Source organism: Argiope bruennichi, chromosome X2 (assembly GCF_947563725.1).
Source record: "Argiope bruennichi chromosome X2, qqArgBrue1.1, whole genome shotgun sequence".
NCBI classification, from domain to species: domain Eukaryota; kingdom Metazoa; phylum Arthropoda; class Arachnida; order Araneae; family Araneidae; genus Argiope; species Argiope bruennichi.
This window is the reverse complement of record NC_079163.1, coordinates 75,344,639-75,370,128: the sequence shown is the minus strand read 5'-3', so window position 1 is coordinate 75,370,128 and position 25,490 is coordinate 75,344,639. Positions and strand designations below refer to the sequence as shown.

General features: G+C 31.3%; 2 protein-coding genes across 3 annotated transcripts in view; both read right to left on the bottom strand.

Moving 5' to 3' along the window:
• Nucleotides 1-25,490, bottom strand: part of LOC129960142 (protein cramped-like) — a 111,193-nt gene that overhangs the window by 80,980 nt on the left and 4,723 nt on the right. For both annotated transcript variants that reach the window (XM_056073318.1, XM_056073319.1), the window contains exon 2: nucleotides 13,159-13,293. The gene's annotated coding sequence lies outside the window, so the exon portion shown is untranslated. The remainder of the gene's footprint in view (nucleotides 1-13,158; nucleotides 13,294-25,490) is intronic.
• The window catches only part of LOC129959803 (uncharacterized), a 28,558-nt gene continuing 16,325 nt past the window's right edge, over nucleotides 13,258-25,490 (bottom strand). The window contains exon 3 of the mRNA XM_056072695.1: nucleotides 13,258-13,323. Coding sequence (XP_055928670.1) covers nucleotides 13,258-13,323 — 66 coding nt within the window. The remainder of the gene's footprint in view (nucleotides 13,324-25,490) is intronic.

Genomic DNA, 25,490 nt, shown 5'->3' with positions numbered 1-25,490 from the left:
TAAGAAATTAAAAAAATAATAGGAACTAAAAATTAATAAAATTAAAGTTACTAAAAGTTTAGTAAAACTTGAGTTTTATTAAAAATACTTTTCAATAAAACTTGTGATATTTTAAAATCTAATTTAAACAATTTCCTAATTCTTAGCTTAATTTAGCCTATAATAACCTCATTCTAAAATGTTCTCTTATTTCCTGATTCAATTCCACTTTTTTTTTATTTAATTAAACGAACGCGAGTTTTAAAATTGTTGAAGTCGATAAATTCCCACACTCCGAGTGAAGGGAAAAAAATTGTCAACCTAAACGAATTCTTTTTAAAAGATCCCTATAATTACCTTACCTAAATCGACACGTGTAAAGAAATCTCTATGAAAATCCCACAGTATATAATCATGTGAAAAAATATTTCATTAGCGTTTCCTCTTTTCACTCTTGTGTTGTTCTGTCTTGATGTGCCCCCTCGCTCCTGCTTGTACATAAATTATGCCTTCTGGGATGTAATAAAAGCGAAGTTTAAAATTTGAAAGTGTCTTCTATTTTAGAGCCGACAGAATAATTATCCGTGCCAAAATTGTCAAATGAATTAAAAGAATTAAAATTAAATCTCCAAGAGGAAAGGCAATTCGACGTTGCGTTGCGACTTCAATTCGACGTTGCGTTGCGACTTCTCGTTTCGTCGATGCTTTTCGTCCTGGTCAGGCTGCTACACTGTTTTACTGCGTTTTAATCTTAACTACACGAATTTTCTTATCATCACCATAATATGGTGATGATAAGAACTTACACTTAAAGAAAGAAAGTGTAATATGTAAGTGTAAGATGATAAGAAATTACACTTAACTATCCTACCCATAGCCCATTTATAACAAGGCAAACTGTCTTCGATTAATAACACTAAATCTCCTAATTTTACATTATTTTTGCCAAACATCCATTTCGATCTCTGTTGTAATTGACTTAAATAATTAAGATGCCAAAATTTCCACATATATTGTACAAGTCTAGTTACCTTTGGCCTTCTCTTGAGGTGACTTTCTTTTAAATTTGTCAAATCAGGCTCATTTAAAGAGGTTAAAGACCTATTTACTAAGAAATGTGCAGGAGTAAGAACCTCAAAATCGTCCTCGTTAGCTGACAAGGGGCAAAGTGGTCGAGAATTCAAAATTCCCTCAATTTGCACAATTACAGTTAAGAACTCTTCATAAGTTAAGTTTATTCTCTTAACTCTTTTTAGATGGTATTTAAATGACTTTATAGCTGCCTCCCAAAGACCGCCAAAGTGTGGGGATTTTGGTGGAATAAATTTCCACTCAATGCCTTCTGCAGCTAAATAGCCTGCCAGCTTTTCATCTGGTTTTCTAACCATTTCATGAAGTTTTTTAATTTTTCTATTAGCTCCTACAAAATTCTTAGCATTATCTGAAAACAGTTTCGCACATTTACCTCTTCGAGCCATGAATCTTTTCAAATCGCTATAAAGGAACCAGAAGTCAAATCTTAAACAATTTCTATATGAACAGCTTTAAAACAAAAACATACAAAAATACAAATATAAATTTTCTGTACCTTTACGCTGAGCCTTATTCTTAATATAAAACGGCCCACAGAAATCGGCACCAGCACAATTAAAAGCAAAATCTGGATATACTCTTTCCTTGGGCAAATTGCCCATGATTTGAGTAGGCGCAATTGGTTGGGCTTTGAAACAAATGATACATTGATGAACGATTTTTCTGCAGCTATTTAACGGTAAGCTTGGAAAGCAGATCCGCTGCACACAGCTCCAAACGTGGGATACTAATTTCTTTGATGGGAGCAACTCGAGATTTGCTGCATAAGAGTGACACCTTTATCTCACCAGATCTTGACAAAGACCTGGTGTAGACAGTACAACCGTATGCATTTTTCGAAGCATCTCCGAAGCCTATCAGATCTACTTTCAGAGCTTCAGAATATAACACATGACGATCTAGGTTTAAATTTTTCAATTGACTCAGTTCAGAACTAAATTTTTCCCACTCTCTATTTATGTGTAAGGGAACTTCATCGTCCCAATCAATTCTCAAAATCCACAATTTCTGCAAGAACATCTTCGCTGTGATTATCAAAGGTCCTAAAGAGACCTAAAGGGTCAAACAATCTGGATATGTCCGATAGCATTGTTCTTTTTGTTGCAGGACTTGCAATTTTTTGAACACTAAAACTAAATGTATCCTTTTCAGGATTGAATTGTAATTCCAAAGTTTTTAAAATTGCTGAGTTAGGGTTATCGAAATTGTATTCTCGGTCCGATGTTGGAACTTTTTGTAACAAAATAGGATTATTTGAGCTCCACTTATGAAGTTCCATACCAGCTGATTTTAACAAATGTATTAACTGGTCTTGTAGTTCAATGGCAGAAGATAAATCCTCGGTACCACTGATTATATAGTCGACGTAAAAATCCTTGCCAGCAGCAGCGGCTAATGGATAATTGTCCTGCTCATCACAGCATATTTGTTTTAGTACTCTAGTCGCCAAGTAAGGAGCGCATTTGGTTCCGTAGGTAACAGTGAGCAACTTAAATACACGTAATTTCTCTTCCTCTAAATCCTTCCATAAAATACATTGTAAATCACACTGATCTGGATGTATCCAAATTTGACGATACATCTTTTTTATATCGGCGGTGAAAATTACAGAATGTTTTCGAAACCTCAACAAAATAGCGAACAAATCATCTTGGACAACAGATCCTGAATACAAATTATCATTAAGCGATTGTCCAGATGACGTTGCCTCTGATGCGTTAAAAACAACGCGTAATTTTGTAGTACTACTTTCTGGCCTAAAAACGCCATGATGAGGTATAATATACCTTGGAGTTTCGCAAGTTGCCTGCATATGCCCCAAATTCTCATACTCAGTTAAAAATTCGCAGTATAGTTGCGTATACTCTGGTTCTCTCTTCAAACGTTGCCAAAGTGATTTAAATCTTTTAGTAGCAATGTGTTTTGACTCGCCTAAACATGGGGGTCCATTTTAAACGGCATTTTAACGACATAGCTTCCATCGTCATTTCTGAAATGTGTTTTCATGAATTGATCTTCACATATTAAACTCTCATCATTTTGTAATTTATCCCCCTCAACATCTTCAATTTCCCAAAATTTTCTTAAATTTGCATCCAAATCTTCTATTATCTACCCGCAATGAACAGTAGTTTCGTTTGGAACACTTCCGGTAGCAACAAACCCAAACACAGTATTTTGAAAAACAATGTCTGTTCCCGGAAACCTAATTTGACCCGATCTTAAAAGTTCATAGAATATTTGGGCACCTAATAAAATATCTACCTCTCCAGGTTCATTGAAACTCGCTAAATTGAAACTATCTAATTCTAGCGTATCAATGTCAAATTGTTTGGCGGGGATACAATCTGTTATATGCGGTACTACCAATAGCTCAATTCCGTTTTCAAAGCTTCCGCTAACGTTCGAAATTTCGTTTTTACGATCCAGTTAATAACAGAAGATGATTGATTTAGTCCAGAAACCACAATGTTTCGTCTTTCTTTTTTCAAATTCAGTTTATCGGCTAACCGTTTTGAAATGAAATGACTCATACTACCGACATCCAATAACGCACGTGCACTCATAAACATTCCTACATTATTCTGAATCATCACATTTGCAGTACTTAATAAAACCATTTTGTTTAGATTTAAGTTGGTAGCAGTGAATGAATGCGTACTGTTCAAAGGTGACTCATTCGTCAGTTGTGATGAATTATTACTGGGATTTTCAATTCGCGGAACGAATACATTTGACCTTGGATTTAATCCCGCGTTAGCATTCTGCGAACGAGTTTCAGCTTCGCTTTGAGTATTTCTCAAGTGCAAAAGAGTGTTATGTCGTTTTTTGCAAATGGAACAATTGGATTTTGAATAACAATTAGCAATTTTATGGAGATTTAAACAATTAAAACATAATTGCTCATTTTTAAAGACCTCTATTCTCTCATTAACGAGCATATTTTTGAACACAGGGATCAGGGAATGATTTTCATTAGATTTACAAATTACACATTTCGGAGTTTTAACTTCCAATACAAATTCTTTTTGTGGATTGTATTCTTTACGATATTTTTGAGAATGGTTTACAACTTGCGGTCGTGAAAACACATTACTATCGTTTTTAAATTTTGACGATACATAAATATAGCAACGCTTGGCCAAATCTGGTGGCACATACCAAGATTCTCCTTGTTTCAGGCCAATATGAATTTGTAGTTCACGATCTAATGAATCAAATATTTTTCCGGAAATCATGAGTTCACAAACTCCCTTAAAATCATTTACCTTACTTAACTGACAATAATAATCAAATGCTGCACTAAGTCGCGATGCAAACTGGATATAGCTTTCGTTTGGACGCTTTTTCGCTTTACGGAAATTATTTAAAACTTCTTGTGGGGCGGATTGAAATTCTTTTAACACTAATTCCTTTAATTTGTCATACATACACAATTCATCCTCATTTAAATATATCATTAATTTGGTAACTTTTCGCCTAAAATATTTAATAGGATCTCCGGCTTGAATTGTTCTGGGCCATTTTTGGTTTTGAAAGCTCTTTCAAGCGATTGGAAAGATAAATTATACGACTCTGCCCGTGTAGGAACTGGCATAGTTAAAGTTTTGACACTTTTTTTATCAAACTTTCTAAACTAAAATTAGAACCAGAATCGCTATTTGTCACATTAACCTTTTGTGTTACTTCTTTTTGTAAATTTGCAAGCTCAAGTTCTTTTTCTAATGCGTAAGTTTAAGTTTTTCCAATTCTAGTTTCTGTGCTTCATTTTTCTCGTAATCTTTTTTCTTTTCAATTATTGACTCAACCACAGTTTTTACGAATTCATAATTATCTTTATAGATCTCGCTCTTTTCAATTAAATCTTTAATAGTAATTACTTTAGCACCCGAAGGAATATCAATTTCTAGTTCCTCGGCAACTTCAATTAATTCACTCTTAAGTTTTGAAAGCATTTTGAAAAGAGAACTCTGAATATATGCAACTCATAAAAACGAAACTAATACACAAATTTGGAAATCAAAAGTATCGAATAATTCAATCATAGGAATTTACACTTTATATCCATTGGAGATCATTCTAAACGATTCAGAAATCACTAAGAACAATATCAAGTAAACACACGCGGCAAAACAGAAACACTTGCCGACTTCTCAAAACTAACTCTGAATATATGCAACTCATAAAAACGAAACTAATACACAAATTTGAAGAACAAAAGTATACTCACAGTTACCCTGAAACCAAAACGGACATAATTATCCCATCATCGGATGATTCAATCATAGGAATTTACACTTTATATCCATTGGAGATCACTCTAAACGATTCAGAAATCACTGAGAACAATATCAAGTAAACACACGCGGCAAAACAGAAACACTCGCCGACTTCTCAAAACTCTCGATGGTTCAATACTGCGTAGTCGACGGACCACTTAATGTAATTCTCTTCAAATAATACTCACTTCTTTCTGGTGAACACCATTTTATTTTCAGGCACATTCCTTGTGCCTCTTCAGGTAGACTGTTAGATTAGGACACCTCTCACAATTGGATGCCACCTCTAGATCACAGAATCGTTCTTACACACTCTACGTTCAGATTCACAAAAGTTTTGTGTTGAATTCTAATGCGAAAAATACAAAAATTATTTTGTGCAATTTATCGCATCCAGTATATTTTTGTGATATGTTTAAAAAACTCTCTCCTAAAGAAAGATATGATGCAGCCAAAGAAAAAAAATAATTATGCATTAATTGCTTAATGACGGGTCATCGTTTAAGTAGTTATTCATCGAAGTATTTATTATGCAATCAATGCGGGAAAAGCATAATAGTCTGTTACATATTTCTAAAGAATTAAATAGTTCTGGTGCCTTCTATAAGCAGAATGTTTTATCGAATGATTCATTGCCGGAGCCAATCTCTAATACCAATAAATCTCTCGATTCAAGTGTTTCTGCTACAAGGCCCAGTGACCTTGAAAGTATTAACAGCGCAGAAGAAAAAAGAATTATTGCTTTCCAACACCAGCTGTTTTTTGACGAAAGATCTTGTTAGTTACAGCAAATGTTTATATCGATTCTAAAAGTGGAGAAAGTCTGTGTTTGAGAGCAATTTTAGACGTCGGATTATGCACGCGTTCATTGTATACATTTATTAGATTTAAAGAAAGAAAAAACAAAAATCGCGGCTTCTGGCATTAATGGGTTAGAGATGTCCGTTAAGTCGAAAATAAAGGCTAATGTTTCAAACGATTTTAGTTTTTCAAGGTCTTTAGAATTTCTTGTTCCAAAAATAACAGACCATACCCTCATCGAAATATATAGATGTTTCTCATATTAATTGGCCAAAGAATGTTAATTTAGCTGATCCATCATTTAATAACCCTGGGAAAATTGACGTTTTATTAATAGTGGAGATCTCTTTAGAAAATTTTGAAACCTAATAGAATACAGCTTTCGGAACAAAAAATAATATTGCATGATTCTGAATTTATATATGTGGTTAGTGGAACAATTGAAAATCCAATAGCTGAAAATCGAATGCATTGTGGCCTATCAAGAGAAACTGAAAATCTAAGTGAAACATTGGAAAATTGAATCTGTCGAAGAAGAAAATGTTAATCAAGGGAATGAAGAAAGAAATGTGAGAAGCATTACGTCAAAACTCATACTAGAACGGATAGCGGTCATTATGTGGTTAAAATGCCAATGAGAGAAAAAAAGTAATTCTCAACTAAGCGAATCGAAAGACATCGCTCTTCGGAGATTAAATTGGTTATACAAACGGTTAAAAAAAGAACCAATTATGTGGGAACTATATAAAAATTTCATAGACGAATATCAAAGCGTGGGTCATGCGTCAGAAGTAGTCGACTGTGAAGAGCCCGATATTACATATTACATTCCTCATCAAGGTGTATACCGCCCACAGAATAGCTCAACTCCTCTCCGTGTTGTCTTTAATGCCTCACAAACTACTACAACTGGATATTCTTTGAACTCTCTACTATTGAAGGGTGGAATTGTTCAAGAAGAACCGTTTTCAATTTTGTGTCGTTTTTGAACCCATCGCTTTGCATTTACAGCGGATGTTAAAAAAATGTATAGGCAAATTTCAGTTGAGGAATCAGAGCAAGATCTTTTGAGAATTTTATGGAAAAATAGTGACGCTGATCCTATCAAAATTTACAAACTAAAAACCGTGACATATGGCACAAGTTACGCGCCATTTTTAGCAACACGAACCTTGAAACAATTGGTTATTGATGAAGGTGAAAACTTCCCAATAGCAGCACCTATTGTCATGTCAGACTTCTACATGGATGATTGTTTATCTGGATCAGACACATTGGATATTACGAAAGAACTGCAAACCCAACTTACTCAAATGCTCGCTTGTTGTGGGATGGAGCTGCACAAATGGTGCTCTAATAGCCCTCAACTTTTGAGTCATAATTGTTTGAATAGTGACTACTTGTTCGATTCCTTAAACGAAGTAAAAGCTCTGAGACTTTTATGGAAACCTCAAGTTGATTGCTTTGCCTTTAGAATACTGTAGATAATTCTGCTAAATATACAAAGAGAACTGTTCTATCAAAAATTTATGATCCCCTTGGCTTGCTTGGACCTTTAATTACAAAGGCAAAGATTTTCATGCAGACTCTTTGGCTTTTAAATATAGATTGGAATGATTCACTTCCAACAAAATAATCTCAAGAACGGACCCAGTTTCTGGACTCACTTCGTAAGGTTAATGATTTGGACATCAACAGATTTGTTCTAATGGAAAATTTAAAAGTTGTAGAACTTCACGGATTTTCATATGCAAGTGAAAAAGCATATGGAGCCGTCATATGTATAAGGTGTATCGCATCGAATGGAAAAATCACTATTAATCTTCTTTGTAGTAAATCCAGAGTTTCCCCATTAAAGATAATCACAATTCTTAAACTTGAACTGATTGCTGTTGTCTAAACTTGTGACAAAAGTTGTCAAGTCCTTAAAACTAGCTATATCAGTTATTCGTTTGTGGTCAGACTCGAATATCATATTATCCTGAATACAACAATCACCACATCTACTCAAGGTGTTCGTTAACAATAGAGTGAGTAAAATCCAAGAACTGACAAGTGACTTTCAGTGGCACCACATGTGTTCAGAAGATAATCTTGCAGATCTGGTATCACGTGGTCTAGAACCTGAAAGGCTTCAATCGGAAGTTCGCTGGTGGAATGGTCCATCGTTTTTGCAACAAACTAAAACCAACTTTGGATAAAGAATTAATATGTAATAACTCAAGTAACTATTTATCTGAACTAAAATTGCAGCCGGACACTTTTTCATTAGTGATAACTGATACTTGTAACTTCATTGCTAATCTAACTGAAAATTATTCAAAGTATCTTGAGCTAATTAGAAGTTTTAGTTTCATTCGCAGGTTTCTTTTCAATTGCAGAAATCCTAACAAGAGAGTGATCGGTGCATTAACGTCTGCTGAAATCAAAGAAGCAGAATTAATAATTGTTAGTTTCATTCAAAAAGGTGAGTTTTTAGGAAGAAATAAATTCATTTAATAATAAAGGGCAGTCAGTATCTCCAAAAAGTAAGTTACGGTTTTAAAATCCTTTTCTAGATAAAAATGTTATTCGTGTAGGTGGTCGATTGGAACAATCGAATTTAAATTATGATTCAAAATTCCCCATTGTTTTACCTGCAAAACATAAGTTAACCAATTTGTTTGTGCAACATTATGTAAAATATCTGCATGCAGAGCCATAAGCCTTATTAAATTTTGTTAGAGAAAAGTTTTGGTCTTTACAAGGTAGGAACTTATCTAGATTTTCCACAATTGTGTTGTTTGTTTTAAACTAAAACCTGTAGTTACTAAATAAATAATGGGAAGTCTACCACCAGATCGAATTAACCCTGGTGCAGTGTTTAACAAAACAGGTATCGAATTTACTGGCCCATTTTTAATTAAATATAGAAACCAACGCAAAGGAAATTTATCATAAAATTTACCTCGCAATATTTGTTTGCTTAGCCACAAAGGCTGTCCACTTAGAGATGGTTGATGATTTAACTTTAGAAGCGCTAATAGCTTGTCTAAAACGGTTCTTTGCTCGTCGTGGAAAAAATAGCGTTTTGATTAGCGATAATGCTAAAAATATGATGGGGGCTAATTTAAAACTAAAAAAGTTGTATAACTTAGTTGAAAAATCAAAAGATAAGATAACTGATTATTGTTCATCTGAAGATGTAATTTGGAAGTTTATCCCCCCCCCCCTCAGAGTACCTAATTTTGAAGGCATCTGAGGGGCAGGTGTTAAGTTCTTTAAATTCTATTAACCCATTAACCGCTGGTGTTGCGTTGACGCAACGGTCAATATAAATAAATATTAAAAAAAAATAACGATTAAACAAATTTTTGAATAAATTACAGTTTTATGTTAAAGAATAGCACTACTAACAAATCAGTGAAAAAATTGACTTAAATAAATTATTTTACACCTAATAATCGATGTTTTACTTTAAGCATTTTTTTTTTTTTTCAAATTTCCAAACTTATTTTTTCTTAGAAAAAATAAAAATTAAAAACAAATAGGGGTTTGGTTGTGAAAGACATCAGCCAAGGTCACTCTTTGTCAGTACATTCCACAAAGCAGGTATTTCTGTGGGGGAGGAGGGGGAAGTTAAATCAGGTGTTGCGTTCGCGCAACGTCAGCGAAAAGGGGGTAGACTGTTATCCTTCTTGAAAGATTTCATTTCAGTACTGTGCGTCTTATTGGTAGCAACTTTTTTATCCTCTGTGGTTTAAAATGCGTAGAACAAGATATCTTACGTTAGAAGAAGCTTTGGAAAAAAATTTTCAAACAAAATTCCGATGACGAAGATGCAGATGAGACCGATATTGTTGTCGTACCTCCAGAAACAGCAGATGCTAGTGATGAAGAAGGTAATGAAAATATTTTAAATTACGATAATGAAGTTTTACCTAGAGATACTGCGGAGGAAGTTGAAGTTCATGTAAAGGAGAAATTAGGTCCTCCCAAAAGTTCTGCTAAAAAAAAAAAAAAAAAAAAAAAAAAAAAAAAACGGAAAAAGAAAGAATTACGATGGACATAAAAGGAACCAATTGATAGGCCTCAACCAAAAAAAGTAAGAAAAAGCTTCAATTGATCGTATCAAACAAATCATAGAAGATAAAGCTAGTGCAGATATTTTCAATCTTTTTTTTTTTTCAATATGAAGAAAACAAAAAGATACTAGTTGTTCGGTGGCACGACAATTCTGTTGTGACAATAGGGTCAACGTTTGAAAAAATTGAACCACTAAAAAATGTTTCTCGATACTCTAAAAATCAGAAGAAGAAAATATTAGTAGCCCAACATCACTGCATTGAGCAATACAATCAGAAAATAGGTGGTGTAGATTTGTGTGACAATTTTGTTTCCAATTACAAAATTAGGGTCAGTGGCAAAAGATGGTGGTAGCCGATATTTTCAAATTTCATCGATGTTTCAGTAACAAATGCTTGGAGAATATTAAGATTTTCTGTTGGATTTTAGAAGAGAAGTTGTTCTACATCTGTTACAGATGCCCTTGGATTGTGAGATAAATAAGAAAAGATCAGCTACAGGACGTCCGAGCAAATTCAGCCTTTTCAAAACCAATATCCGAAGGACATTTTATTGTTAAGTCTACAGACAGTAGAAGACTACGTTGCAAGTATTGCCACAGCCAAACTATTTATCGCTGCAATGTTTGTGAAGTTGCTATTTTACATCCTTTAATAAGCTCACAAAAATTTCTAGTTTTTAAAACGTGAAGGAAATGCGGCGTAGTGCTCGGTAATAACGATCAACATTCGTACTTCTTTTCCGCTGACGTTGCGGCAGCGCAAAACCCTATATTTTTAAGGATAAGTGCAATTTCCTTATTTTTATATTAAATTACTATTATAAGAGGTCAAAATAATAAGAAATTGTATTGTTTGCATCGAAAACAAATAAAGATTTTGAGTTTTGGCGTTTAATGGGTTAATAAAGGAATAGTAGGAACCACTAAATTAAAGTATGAAGAATTCTTAACTGTTAGTAATCAAATTGAATAAATTTTAAACTCTAGACCAATTACTCCCTTATCGGCCAACCCCCCAAAAAAAATCTCTCTTTTTTTTTCTTTTTTTTTTTAAATCTTCAAACAGAAAATGTGCATGTGGATTTAAAATAATAATAAAAATAAAAAGTACTTTTAAGGGCCTTATATATGGGCCAATAAAAATAAGCAGTTTTTAGGGATTATTTATGATGCGATATATTTTGTTCTAGAAATTTTTTCATCACATTTTACAGTTGCTCATGTATTTTTACATATATGCTTGTGAATTCCTAACCATTTTTACAATTTATAACCATTTTTTTTTTTTTACCAACTTAGAATAATTTTTTCTGGTTCGTGGGATTTCTTTCCCAACTTATGAATATACATGTTGATTCTTCAAATTTTTTAAAACTTGATTAATTTGAAATTAAAGAAAATCGGCAGCTGATACAGAACAAGGTGGAAACAATTAGATAAGAGTCGATCGGCAATTTTGAAATGATTTAATTCTATATATTATTGTTTTGAGGAAATGTTACTAAAAGTGGAAAAAAATATACAAAAGGACAATTCCTCCTATGAATTAATTTTAATGCAGACATTTAAAATACAATTAATGATTTTTCTAAATCATATCAGTGTTTTTTTAAAAATGACAATCTAATATAATCATCATTTTATTAAATAAGTGTGGTTGATAAGCTAACATAAAACATATAAAATATTCATTATTTTCCCTATTGTCTTTATTAATGTACATTTTCTAAAGAGTGATATCAACAGCTATCAGATTAGTTGGATAAAAACCAACAGCTATCAGATTAGTTGGAATGTAAAAACTCCATTGCAAGTTCATTAAAAATGAATAGCAATTCATGAGTTTTGATAATATATATAGAGGGCTCCAGTAAATTAACCCCCAAAATAATCAAATTTTTTTACACAATGGTTATTAATTACAACAGCAAAGAGTAAATAGGGTTGGGTTGATTTACAGTTTTGTTACATCAGGTACAAGTTGATACTGACAATCAGTTGTACTCAATATAATCAGTAACCAATTCCTTTCACAACAGTGGACATTAAATGTTAATATATATTAGTTGCATAAATAATACATATTATCTTTAAAAACTAATCAAATTTCTTGTTACCTATAGCTTTGGTAGTAAATTTTTTCCCCATACTTTTTGTTTTTCAAAGCCTTCTTAAAAAGTAAGGATATTTAAAAATTTTAAAATATTGACAAAAGTTCATTTTTAATTTGCTTTTAAATATTCAATTATATATTTATAGTTCAAATATTAATATTTTATTTATTTATTTAAACTGCTATATTTCAAAAATTCTATTGATGTTTTAACTTTTAATTTCTACATAAATTCAATTTATTTTACTAATAATAATTCAGTTATCTGAGCTACCTATTTGCTATTTTGTTGAATAAAAAATGTTTCAAGCAAAATACAGTTATTTAGTCATAAAAAATTAATCGCATATTTTATAAACATATAAATGAAAGAAAAAATTCATAACAAATATTAAGGTAGTAATTTGCTAGTTAAAAACACATAAAACATGCTAATAGTGTTGATGAAGCAGAAAGGTGGACTAGGATTGAGTAATATAGTATTGACCTGACATTTATTTGCATCAGACTGATGAGTATCACTTGACCAAAAAAGAATGAGATCAAAGAGATTATGTATCAATATCATTTCAGTCCAGTGCTTCTGGTTTATATCACTTTTGTGCAGTTGATGCAGTAACACTCAACCCTTATAAGAGCTTATGCTAATCATTTTGCTGAGACAGAATGACAGATTAGAGTTGGGTGATACTGTATTTTGTTATCAAGATCGAGGATTGATATGAACTATCTGATAACTGCAGTCTGTACATATTTGAACATCTGATACTGTTATGTACCAGATACAATATCATCCACTGCTATAAATAAATGAATAAAATAAACACCTTTCTGAGCATTCAGGCACAGCTTTCAGTTAACGATGCAGGAATCCTCCATTTATGACACCTTTATGGATTTGTGAATTCACAATTCACTCCACAGACTCATAACTGTTTCACAAATCCATCACTTCCTGCATTCTGAAAATAACGAAAATCATCACTAAATGGCTAAAGTGATAAAAAAACAGTTTAGAATCAAATGGAAAACATCACAATATATGTATTTTACACAATAATGAGTCAAAAGAAAATATTAGGAAATAATATCATTATATAAAAATATCATTTGTTAATATAATAAACACAAAAACAATAAAGTGATAGCTTCTTGAAGACTCAATTTTAAAAGAAATTAGTTATTGTCATTGGATTTTATTTAATATGTCTTCTGGTAATAATTTTATATGCAAAATTTAAATATAACAAAATAGATCATAATACGAAATAAAAAATTATAAGTCATCTAATTTTATAACTACAAGTACTAAAAATATGGGTATCAAAACCTGACCATCCAGATTATCTCAACTGCATACATTATAAATTGTAAACTTATGACCTCTTATTTATTTATAAGATAATTTGACTCAACACAGATAAACTATGCTGAAATTTTCAATGAAAGTCAGGAAGGTTATCTATTTTCATTTATTTCTATATACTGGAAGACCAACTATGTGATAATCGTCAACAGCCATATGATGAAATCATCAAAAAAGGCATTTCTAGCCACTCCATTCTTGATTGTATTATAATTAATTTCTTGATTTTTTAATATTGTTTTCAATCAATTATTGTTTCTTAGTATGCATACACACAGTTGTAAACTGTTGGAAGAAATGCAGGAGAGTATTATTCAAGCTGCTCGACAAAGCATATCCCATTACATTATTTTTGAGGTCTTAGAAGTCCTTAAGAATGTTTGTGACTGATGTCTGAAGAAATCCTGTAAATGATGAGAGGTGATGATCAGCCAAAAACCTAGCAGACCAAAAACAGTGGAGTGTTTGATAAGAATCAACAGAACTGTGCTTGCTGGTGGCAATGATTCTAGGTATTTTACGGACCTCTAATGGCAGTCAAGTGACTACTTGAACACCGTCTGGTGAAATCGCGCCATTAAAATGGAAAGAGCTCAAACATATATCATTTAGACTTCAATCGATAGAAAAACATTGTATGAATAGACAAGTCTATGTACAATTTATTTCTGTTGAATGGCACATAGTATGAGACATCCTAAAACGAGAAAGCATGCCTTAGTTTACTAAGTTCTGGTCATGAAGCAGGAGAGAATCTATGCCATAATGCATAGTGCAATCACTAGACAAGACATAGATTTTGTTTCCTGATTTACATCAATATGGACAGGGTTCTGTATTTGAATACTGTCAGCAATACTAGGACGCCTTAGGCACACACTTAACTTTGACAATCATTCATCTTTCAGCAGGATAACAACTCAAAAAATATGCTATGGAGGGTGCATGATAGGAAGATGGCCTGACAAATATCTTTTTGACTGGTCTAGTCAGTCACACAGGGCAGTCATTAAAAAAAAAAAAAAAAAAAAAAAAAAGCTGCAGCAATCAATGGAGGACACACTCGTTGGTTTTCTACTGTGGTATTGTCCAATTGTTATTGAATCTTGAGATTTTCTCATAAAGTATTTGTAAATACAATCCTCTTAATATAGTAGATTGAACAAATGTGAAGAAAGTTTTTAAATAGAAATATTTTATATGTGTTCCCTGATGGCCATATGAAGCTTGAACATTTTTGATAAATATAATTCTATTAATTTCTTTATTTTTTTATCATTATGCTTTGATATTCTTCAAAACATATACTTTCAGAAAATACAGGATTTCAAAAAGTTGATTCTATGATTTAAATAAAAAAATTAGGACATCATAAACTGATGACTGATTCTGTATATGTACTGCATGTTGTGATAGTATCTAAATTACAGAGAATTAACTATGACAATTTTCAAAACTGACATTGTGTGTAATGAGTTAAAATACTTTATTATTATATTATAGTTCTTAGATGTTGTTGGTTATCAAGAAAATTTACATCTTTCATAAAAGAATCAAAACTTCAGATAATTCAAAACATTTTTTAATATAGTGAGTTAGCAAAAAGTAAATTATACACAAAAAATTTCTGGACAATTTGTTGTTCTGAATAAGGCAAAAGTTAAATTGCAGATAACTGACCTGGTCAATTTTATAATAAAAATGTTACAAAAAAATTCCCCAATTACGATATAATATCACATAAATAATCATTAGGTTTATACTTTGATTTATCCAATATGCCTACAGAGATGTTTAATTGTTTGTTTAGTTATGTCCCCTTAATAAAGAACTAAGTATTCAAATCAAAAATTGTATTTTCTATTGCTGTTCAAGCTTATTGTAACACCTAGAATATAAAGAAAAATATTTTACATGTTCTTTGTATGAATAATGATTCACGTAATGAGATGATGAAATATTATGCAGATTGATGAAGTCTACTTTTATATTAATGGTATCATAAACATCCAAATTTGTAATGTCTCAATAACAAAGAATTCTTTGCATGAGAACAATATAAATTATTTTAGCATGAAAACTTTCCCAACAAATTCTTGGCAAAGAATTTTTAGTCAAACTATTTGAATTATGAATATACTTCATTAAAATTAATTTCTGGTTAACCCTTTTGATGATTTTTTTATATTCTATCAAAAGAGTACAAATAAAATACGGGAGTAAAAGCATTTTTCAAATAAAAATGATATAGTAAACTGAGTTTATAGTTTCCAACAAAAAAATGGATATTGAGAAAATAAGAAGCTATGTTCTGGAAGAAATGTTAAAAGAAACAAAATCTACTAACAATAAAAATTTATAGCTCTGTCATTTTTTATACTAAAAATAACAAGGACCAACAGGAGTTTCAAAAATATACTTTAATGTTTAGGACTACAATGAAAAACTAAATTCAGTATTCATTCATTCATTATAATAATTTATATACTGCAAGCAGAATACAAAATTGCCGTCAAAAATAAAACATTGTAAGCTTTGCCAGTATGCTTTTACCCCTTCAAAATGGATCACTCATTCAGAAGAAAAATATTTCCAGAAGACTAGTACAGCATATTTCAGTTATTTTAACTGAAACTTAAAGCAAATCCTGTGATCTGAATATATTATCCCCAGACATACATAAAAACAGGTGTACTCATTAGTTCACAAATTCATTAGTTCATAATACAATGTATTTTGATGAGAAAAGGAAGAGGAAATTCCCCATATCTCTATATAAATGCTATAATTAATAACCCAGTGTCTATTAATTTATTTATAGAACTACTATTTCAAAATAAAAACTTGAATAAAGACTTTAACATACAGAACTATTTAAATAAGAGTTGAAGAGAAATTGCTCAGAATTATTCCAATTTGATAAGGACATCAAAATGTCAAGAAGTAAAAACACCAGAAAAGAAAAAATACATCTGAAATATCATTAAATATGAAGGAACAAAATATTATTTTAAACCTTTGACAGTCACTATAATTTTTTTCATCTTAAAAAAATGCCTGGTCGAAGTTCTAAGTAATCAACTTTGAAAACAAAATATTAGAAAACAGAAGAATTTTCCATGCCTTTAATTTTCTCACCAGGAGGCAGGGCAATATATATCTCACTGCTGCTCAAAGGATTCAAGTATGTTCCAATACCCTTCTGAGAGTTGTACCATTGCTTATGATGTCTCATTTACAACAGGAGCATAAAAGTCATTCTTTTTTCAAAAGCCTCATAAGTATGTGTGTCTGTGATTAAAATAGACAGATTTTTCCACAAACAGTACTCAATCTGATACTCTTTCATATGAATGCCACCCTCTCTGAAAGCTTTATTACAAAATTGATCATTTGCTTTTTATCATGAAAATCTTAACTTTCTTTTCGAGTTTTTAGAAAGAAAGAAGCAGGAATTTATTACGAGCACAAGTTGGTAATTGTTCATAAAGTAACTAGATACAGATAGTTCTAATAAAGAAACTAGATACAGAAGCTCACTAATGGACATTAACTTTAGGGAACAGCATCACTGACCCCCTCCCAATTGTAAATTATCCCCCAAAGAAAAGGTATATGGATTTTCCCTTGAATATATTCAGTGACACTATACAGAAGAATATGCTCTGGGAAATATGAATTGAGTTTTAAAAAAAAGTAGAAATGGTAAGCCAATGGAACACTCAGATAAACTAAGAAAATACAGCATATTTTGTTGAAAAAGAAAAGAATGAAAAGCTATTAACTTGGTTTTGCATGAGCTGTGTAGTTACATGAAACAGGAATATCTTTATCTGAGTAAGTTAGCTCGAAATAAATTGAGATATAACATTTTTTTTTCTAAAATACTTTGAAGAATTATTTTATCTTTAATAATTTTTTAATTTTATTGTGTCATAAAATATATTTATTATTTTCACAGTAAAGTTCCTGATTACAATGGTGATTTATATGAAATTCATTTAACATAATTTATAACTTATCTAAAAGAACAGTAATATTCAAACAAAACTAAAAGAAACTAATATAAAAATTTCTGTACATTCTCCTACTGACTGATAAGCCTTAGATGCAAGGTGGGATATTTTTATTCCACATTTTTCATCACAATAACATATTAGGAAATTGCATTTTTTATTATTGAATTTATTTTGAATACATTCATTCAATTTTTTAAAAAATTTTCTCGGTAAACATTTAATCTGAATATTTTCTTGCACTACAAATGAAAAATAATTTCATAATCAGAAAAGGCATGCAATTAAAGTCATTTTTAGGATATTTTAATTAATCGTCATTGATACTATATTTTTTGAAAAAAAATATTAGAAACATTCAAATATCTATCCATATATTTTTTGTGGTACCATAAAAGAAATATATATATATTTTTTTAATCTTAAAAGGTCGGTCGGATACTGTCCTACTCTCCTCAATGACTACTTAACACGAGACAGATTACAGCATAAGGGTTATCAATAGAAAAAATAGCATAAGTGGACCTAGATAGATGGCAAAAAGACCAGATAATTTTTAACTCTGAGCTATAAGGAGTCAACCATATTTTCTGTCAAGCAACTGAAATTTCATCAAATGAAATTGTTTAATCCAATTTTTAAGAAAAATGTAAGAATAAATTACTTTCTTACTACTTTCTTTAATCATTGGGCTAACTTTAAGGGAAGTTGCAATGCACTTTTCAAAACAATTACAATGATTACATCTCCTTATAAATCAAAACAAGAAACAAAAGACTGGCCATAATACAGAAGGAAATTTAAAGTTTTATTTGTATACATAATAACTTGTCTTTAAGACTTTCTTTGATGACATAGGCAATATCTATGTAATTTCATTTATTATGCATAATTTCAGTTTATTCACTGCTGCAAGTAAAGCAGGTATTAGATTAGAGTTTATGACTTAAAATACAAGAAGTAATCTCAGAAGATATACATAGTTATGCATAGAGCATACATATGATTATTTGACACATATCAACACTAACATTACAGCGTTTCCCATACTTTTAATTAAGATTTGTTGTTATTTTGACCACTTGTTCTAAATAAAAGAAAAGTGCATTTTTTTGCTTATATTATGTAAAGTTACATCTCGTAAGTTTAAAGTTTGCTTTTTTTAAATAAGCAAACGTACATTTAAAAAAAGGATAATCAGATATATGAAAGAGCTGAAAGTCAAAAACTATTCTAAGTCTTATTAAATAATCAACATATGTAAATGGAAGAAAAATAAACATTAAAAAAGGTTTAAATTATCAAAAATTATTCCAGTTATCTTTAAATATGTCAATATTTTATAAATTACCTCACAATAGTTTGTACTATGAAATTAATTTATTAAAAAGTATATAAAAGAATTAAATGGCAATGTATACAGATTACTCATTTCTTGACAAGTATCGATTTTCTCTCGATTAGAAGCAGAAAGTTTAGGGAATTTTGATGAAATGATTATTGTTCATAGCTCCTTGACTGCATCCAAAATAAAATCATGGTAGCTGATGTTTTGATATCCAGTTGTCTCCTTGTAAATTGCGCAAGCATTTATTGTAACCAAAACAAGAATGTAAAATAAATAAATAAAACCAGCCTAATTTCTAGATGAGGACTTCACTGGATATTTTCTGACAATCTGATCTAAAGTTGCCCAAGCATTTATTGCAACCAAAACAAGAATGTAAAAAAAATAAAAAAAACCAGCCTAATTTCTAGATGAGGACTTCACTGAATATTTTCTGACAATCTGATCTAAAGCATCAATTCTTTATTTTGTCAAATTGTAAGATTTCAAAACTTCATTATTTTTTATTTTTTCGTTAAATGTGATTTCTAATGTCAGGTATAAAACGCTCAAGCAGCAGAACGTGTTTAACTTTTTTTTTTATAAGACATAAGCTATATATCGTCATTCTTAGCAGTCTTATTAGTAAAGATCTCTTGTTTATCCGCGCAAATACTTCTCTCTCTGAATGATTTTTGCTATCAACCCAATTTATTTCTATGGTTCTTATTTGTTTCACTAGAATGCAGTTCAGCCTTTGCAAAACCATCACTATTTTTCAATGATTATTGATAAAATTCTGAGAGATTTAAATTTTGTGTATGCTTTCATCAACAATATTTAATTGGTGTCACCCTCAGAGGAAAAACATGTAGTGTTTCAATTTATATCGACTGCATTTGTCGGTCTTTTGTTGAAAGATATAAATAAGACGTTTTTCATCAATATAAATCACAAAGTTTTTTCTTCCAACATGTATCTGAATCATTTGACCATCATATCAATGACTAAATGTTCTCTATCATATATAGATCATTTCTTTAGAGAAGAAGTCAATTATAATGGCTAGAATGCCAATGGTTAGCAGAGATTATCACTATATTATGTTAATGCACCACCAATAGCAAAATCTGAAGCCCCAACTCAAACACTTAGTGGTGCATTTAGTTTTGGAATGATGTAATAAAGTATCCTGTGCAAGGGTTTTCTTCTTTTTTCAAAAGCTGTAATAACCTTATTTATCCATGAATGTCCATTATTTGTCCATTGATGCTAACTTTAACTTTTAACACTTTTCAATTTTTATGCTTCCTAAAAAGTTTACTGGATGGAGGAAGGGGTAAAGTATATGTATTACGAAAGCTTGCCTATTGAAACATCTATAGCTGTGTAATATGCCAAGAAAATTATGAAACTGTGTAATAGAATTTATTCATAGTTTAAAATAGCATTTACTTTATCTGGTAAAAGTTTTATTCCACCATTACATATTCGAAATCCTAAAAATGTGGATCACCTAATGTATATTTAGAAAGATTTATAGACAATCTCTACTGATCCAAATACTCAAAAAGTAATCAAAGATTTGCAGATGTTCTTCCTCCAACTAAACTAAATGCAACCAATATTGTTGATGAAAATATACACAAAATTTATACCTCTCAGAACTTCATGAATATATGTTTGAAAAGTAGTGGTGGTGTTGCAAAGGCCTCACCTACATTCTAGTCCTTTTACAAGCCTAAATGAACTGGTTATGGCCATTTTATGACTATCATCTTCATGAATAGGTATTTAATGATAAGATTTAATTAAATCAATATGTGAAGAAATTATTTCAACATGTAGCTCTGAAGTAAAATCTAAAATATTAGGAATAGAGTATTTATCCTTTAGAGTTTGGGCATTCCAGGCATGTTAATCTCCAATCATTACTATCTCTCTTAAGTACTATATGTAAAAAAAAAGTTACACAGTTGCATTTAGAATGTATTGTATGGCCCAAATCAAGCATATGCTGAAATTCTGTTTTGGCTGCTTTTAACTAATCAGGAGCTAACTGGCTTGGCTAGGCTAGGCTAGGCAAGGCAAAAACAAGTCAACCAGAGGTTTCAATGTAATGTTTTACAATATGTTTATTTCTATAGAAGATAAATGAGGTTTAACAATTTCAGGAAGCTCTCTTAATATGTCATGAAAAATATTCTTGACTGAAATAAGTTTATTTTAATGAATTTCAGATGAAATAAGCTTAAATGGGTATTTAGTTTGGTGCATTATCTACTAATTTTCTATCATGAAGATCAGGGAAAATATTGAAATAGTATAGAAAGTCAGCTCCTATGATAGCCAATGACAGATGGAATTAGAAAAGGCCATCAAATATCCTTCTCAAATTCAAGTCTACAGTCAAAAGTCTCTTACCATATATATTGATGGGAGATATATTCGTGGCTGACAGTTGCTGTATACTACAAGAAATGTTCGATGGTCCATCCTTGATAAATAAGCGTCATGAAACATGATGCAGAGAGGAAGCTGTCACATTTATTCCCTGCTGGATGAGTTTGTCGAAAAATTGCATGAAGGAATGCATTTCCTTGCTGCCTCCTAAAATTTCCAATGTTACGAATTGTTTCCTCAGGAAGGGAAAATAAATCACTGCATGGAATCTTGTTTTTTGTATCTCATTGTAAGTTTATCGATTCGCCTATTAAGACTTTCAATTTCCTGAAGAATCATTGGCTGAAGATATTGTATTAGTTGACAAATATTTGAAGAGTTCACTTTAAGGATTCAATCAGCAATTTCCATAGCTTTTTCCACAGTTATTGGTGTAAGAGATGCCAAAATAGTTTGAAGAGAAGTTGGCATTTACTGCAAGAAAAGTTCCAGCATAAGTTTTTTTGAAACATTATGTGAAGCAGCTTGATGATTCATAGTCTTTAATAATTCTGAAGGCTTTCCCCTAATTCCTCTTCAGATAGCAATTTCAGAATTTTTTGCTGCAACAACTAACCACATCTTTGAATGAGATGCATTCTAATTGCAGTATATGGATTACTTCTTTGGGATCTATAATGATACCTCATATTAGAGTGGAGGCTTCCAGTGGCAAATTCGACACAATGTAGTAAAATTTCGTTAAACTATCAGTCACTTCGTTTGCACATAGCAAACCACAGATGTGGGTCACTAAAATTGTAATTATTTCAACTTTTTTTTTTTTTACAGTTACCATTATGGAGAAATAATAGGATAGTGGCAAAATATTTATCTTCAGATTTAAAAGCAAAATGATTCATCCACATTTTAATCAACAATTTTATTAACAGCTCTCATTTTCCTAGCTCAATCATACTGGCATAAAAAGGAATTATTTATTTTTCTACTCTAATCACATAGTTGAATTACTGGCACATGCTTAAAGGGTACATGCATGGGGGATTGGCTTCGCAACATCATCCAATTTTTCAGATACTAACCTCTATTGGCTAATGGGCAAAAGTGAGTACTTGATTACATACCAAAGTGAAAGATGTAAATATTCAGAAGCAGTTAATTCCTATCTCCAATTTTAATCAGTGGCTTGGCAAGAATAAATAATTAACTGACTGGATCAAAAGACTTAAAGTGATGTTGGCATAAATGTTTTGTTTTCAAAGCACCAAAGGAATAACATCCCCTTTACTCTGTGGTCATTACATCTCTGTCATACACACAGTGACCTGGTTGTAAGGACTTTGTTTTGAAACTGGGAGGATTCCAAGATGCTATCCCACTAAAGAATTGCCATATAAGTAGATGTGGTGCACATTAAATCTATCAGAGCCAAATGACTTCTTGCTAAAGTAGTGTGTAAATTTGAAGAACCGGGATAGCCTGGTTGGTAGGGAGTTGGATTTGCATCCCTTGGGACTCCCCGTGTTTGTGGTGGCTGGTGCATGTATAAATCTGTCGTGGCCACAAAGTCCTCCATGTCGAGACAATACCACTGGAGGTACTAGTTCAGAGGTGATCATTCTCTGATTCATGTCTAAGTTATGATCTGTGGTTAAGTGAATGAAATGCATGAATGAAGTCCGCCCCGTAAAAAAGGTTGTGACATATGAGTAGCTAAGTCGTACTTTTGGCCCTAGATGGCGCTACTGAAACAAGAGACGCTTTATCGGCTTAAAATCAATGACTTCATCAGCAGGCTGTCTATGACAAGTGCCATAAGAAACAGCAACAACCATAAATTTGAAGAGGGAGTGCCAGGTCATGTATCATCCTTGTTATCTGCCTGTGATTCAAAATTATGAAGTCCATTCCGAAATAGCCCTTGTGTCATTTTAAAAAGAGATGTTAATTTAACTAACTAAATTATGTAATCTGTCATAGACACAATAAAAGAGTCAATTTTGCACATATTTAGAAATCTAATCTAATGCACATATTTAGAAAGTGACAACAGATCAGTAAATCATTTCTAAATAAAATTCTCAGTTTTCATTTCAATAAATATAGACCATCATAATCCTTCATCTCTACAAATAAATAAAAGCAAACTACAATCTTTGATAGCCCATTAGATCTAGGACCAGGCAAAAACATATAGGATGGCCATAAAATAACACCTGTTGGAAGGCATCAGAAGCTAATATTAAAAAAACAGAAAAAAAAAATCCATCTAAATCTCAGCACGTGCAGCATTTAAATCTCAGCAACCATAAATGCAGACTATAACCATAAATGCATGGAAGGGTTGGGGAAATTATTTCTACAAAATAATAATAGTAAAATAAAATTAGTTGCCAATGCAATTTCTTGTACATATGGAAAGTTAACATATTAAAAATGTTGCAACTAGGCCAGATGACCTATCTACTGATTAATAAAAGATTACTTCCAGTGAAACTAGGAATGTATGTCACTCATTTCTGTATCTGTATTTTATATATATATATATATATATATATATGTAATATTTTAACTCTAATTTCAATTTAATTAATTTTCATAGTAACTTCATCTTAATTTAGCCCATAGTAACTTCATTCTAAAATATTCTCTTATTTCGTGATCCAATTCCACTGTCTCTACTTCATTAATTCAAGAGAAGCTTTGTTAAATTGTTGAATCAGCTAAAATCTAACTTTCCCACACTACGCGTGAAGAGATAAAATACCGCTGATCATGCAAATTCTTTTTTAAAATCTCCCTGTGTTTCCCCTACCTCCTCCGCGCCTGTAATGAAAATCCCTATCGCAATCTCATAATACATTAGCACTGTGAAGAAGTATTTTCCCTATCAAAATCATAGGTTATATAAGACCAGGGATAAAATGTCTGAGAGCTCTTCCCTCATTCCTTTCTGTGTCGTTCTGTGTACTCGTCGCTTGTACATATGCTTGCTTCTTCAAAATGAAATAAAACGACGTCACGAAATTAAAAGTATCTTCATTGTCTTCAAACTGCATCATGCTTCACAACAAATAATATTACATATATATATATATATATATATATATATATATATATATATATATATATATATATATATATAAGCAAACATTGTTGAAACTTCGTACAATTCATTTTCCGTACATTTTTTATACCTCTTTTCATTTGTTATTTCTTGGGGAAGAGGGGATGATTCATTTGCTCATGCCTCCCATAGTCTATATGAAATATGGTTTTGTTCTGTTCATTAATTATAGTTGTAAATGCTCCAAACAGAGAGTTATTGCAACTGTACTTAGGAGAATAGGTACATATACTTTGGGACTTTTTTTGAAATTTTGACTAGAATTTGATTAATTTAGAATGAAACATTTGGTTTTGGACCCCATGTCAACTTTGGAACATATTACAGAACTGAAACAATTTTCCCTTTAGCACACATTTAAAATTTTACCATTCAATATTATTTGATTTTTGTTCAATTTTCTCTGAATTTTAAATTTCATTTTTAGTATTTGTAACAGTACTTTTTACTGTTGTAGTGCTATTCAAATCAATTTTATTGTTTAACCAAATCATATTCTTTTTCCATTGTTAAAGTTATGACTCTTTTAAATAACATGCCCTAAACACATATCTCTACCCAACATTTAAGTTATTAGATATTTTTTTATGAAGGGAATTACAATGCATTTCTAATAGATGACATATTAATGTTCATAAACAGGATATGCTTCCAATAACTCCCTGCTGTTATCTTATTATAATTGGATCATTAATTTCTTATCATTCTTGAACCAAGGAATTCTCACTGGAATAAGAAATATTCTACAATTTGGGAATGTTTTACTTCATATGCCCGGTAAGTGTAAGAATTCGAATGCCTCAAAATTCTGAGCCATTTTCATGGATGAAAACTGAATGGAATCATCTTTTTTCAGAGAAATTACAGGAAGGGTATGCCTACTGAGCTGTAACTGAAATGCATGGTCAATTTTTAACCCC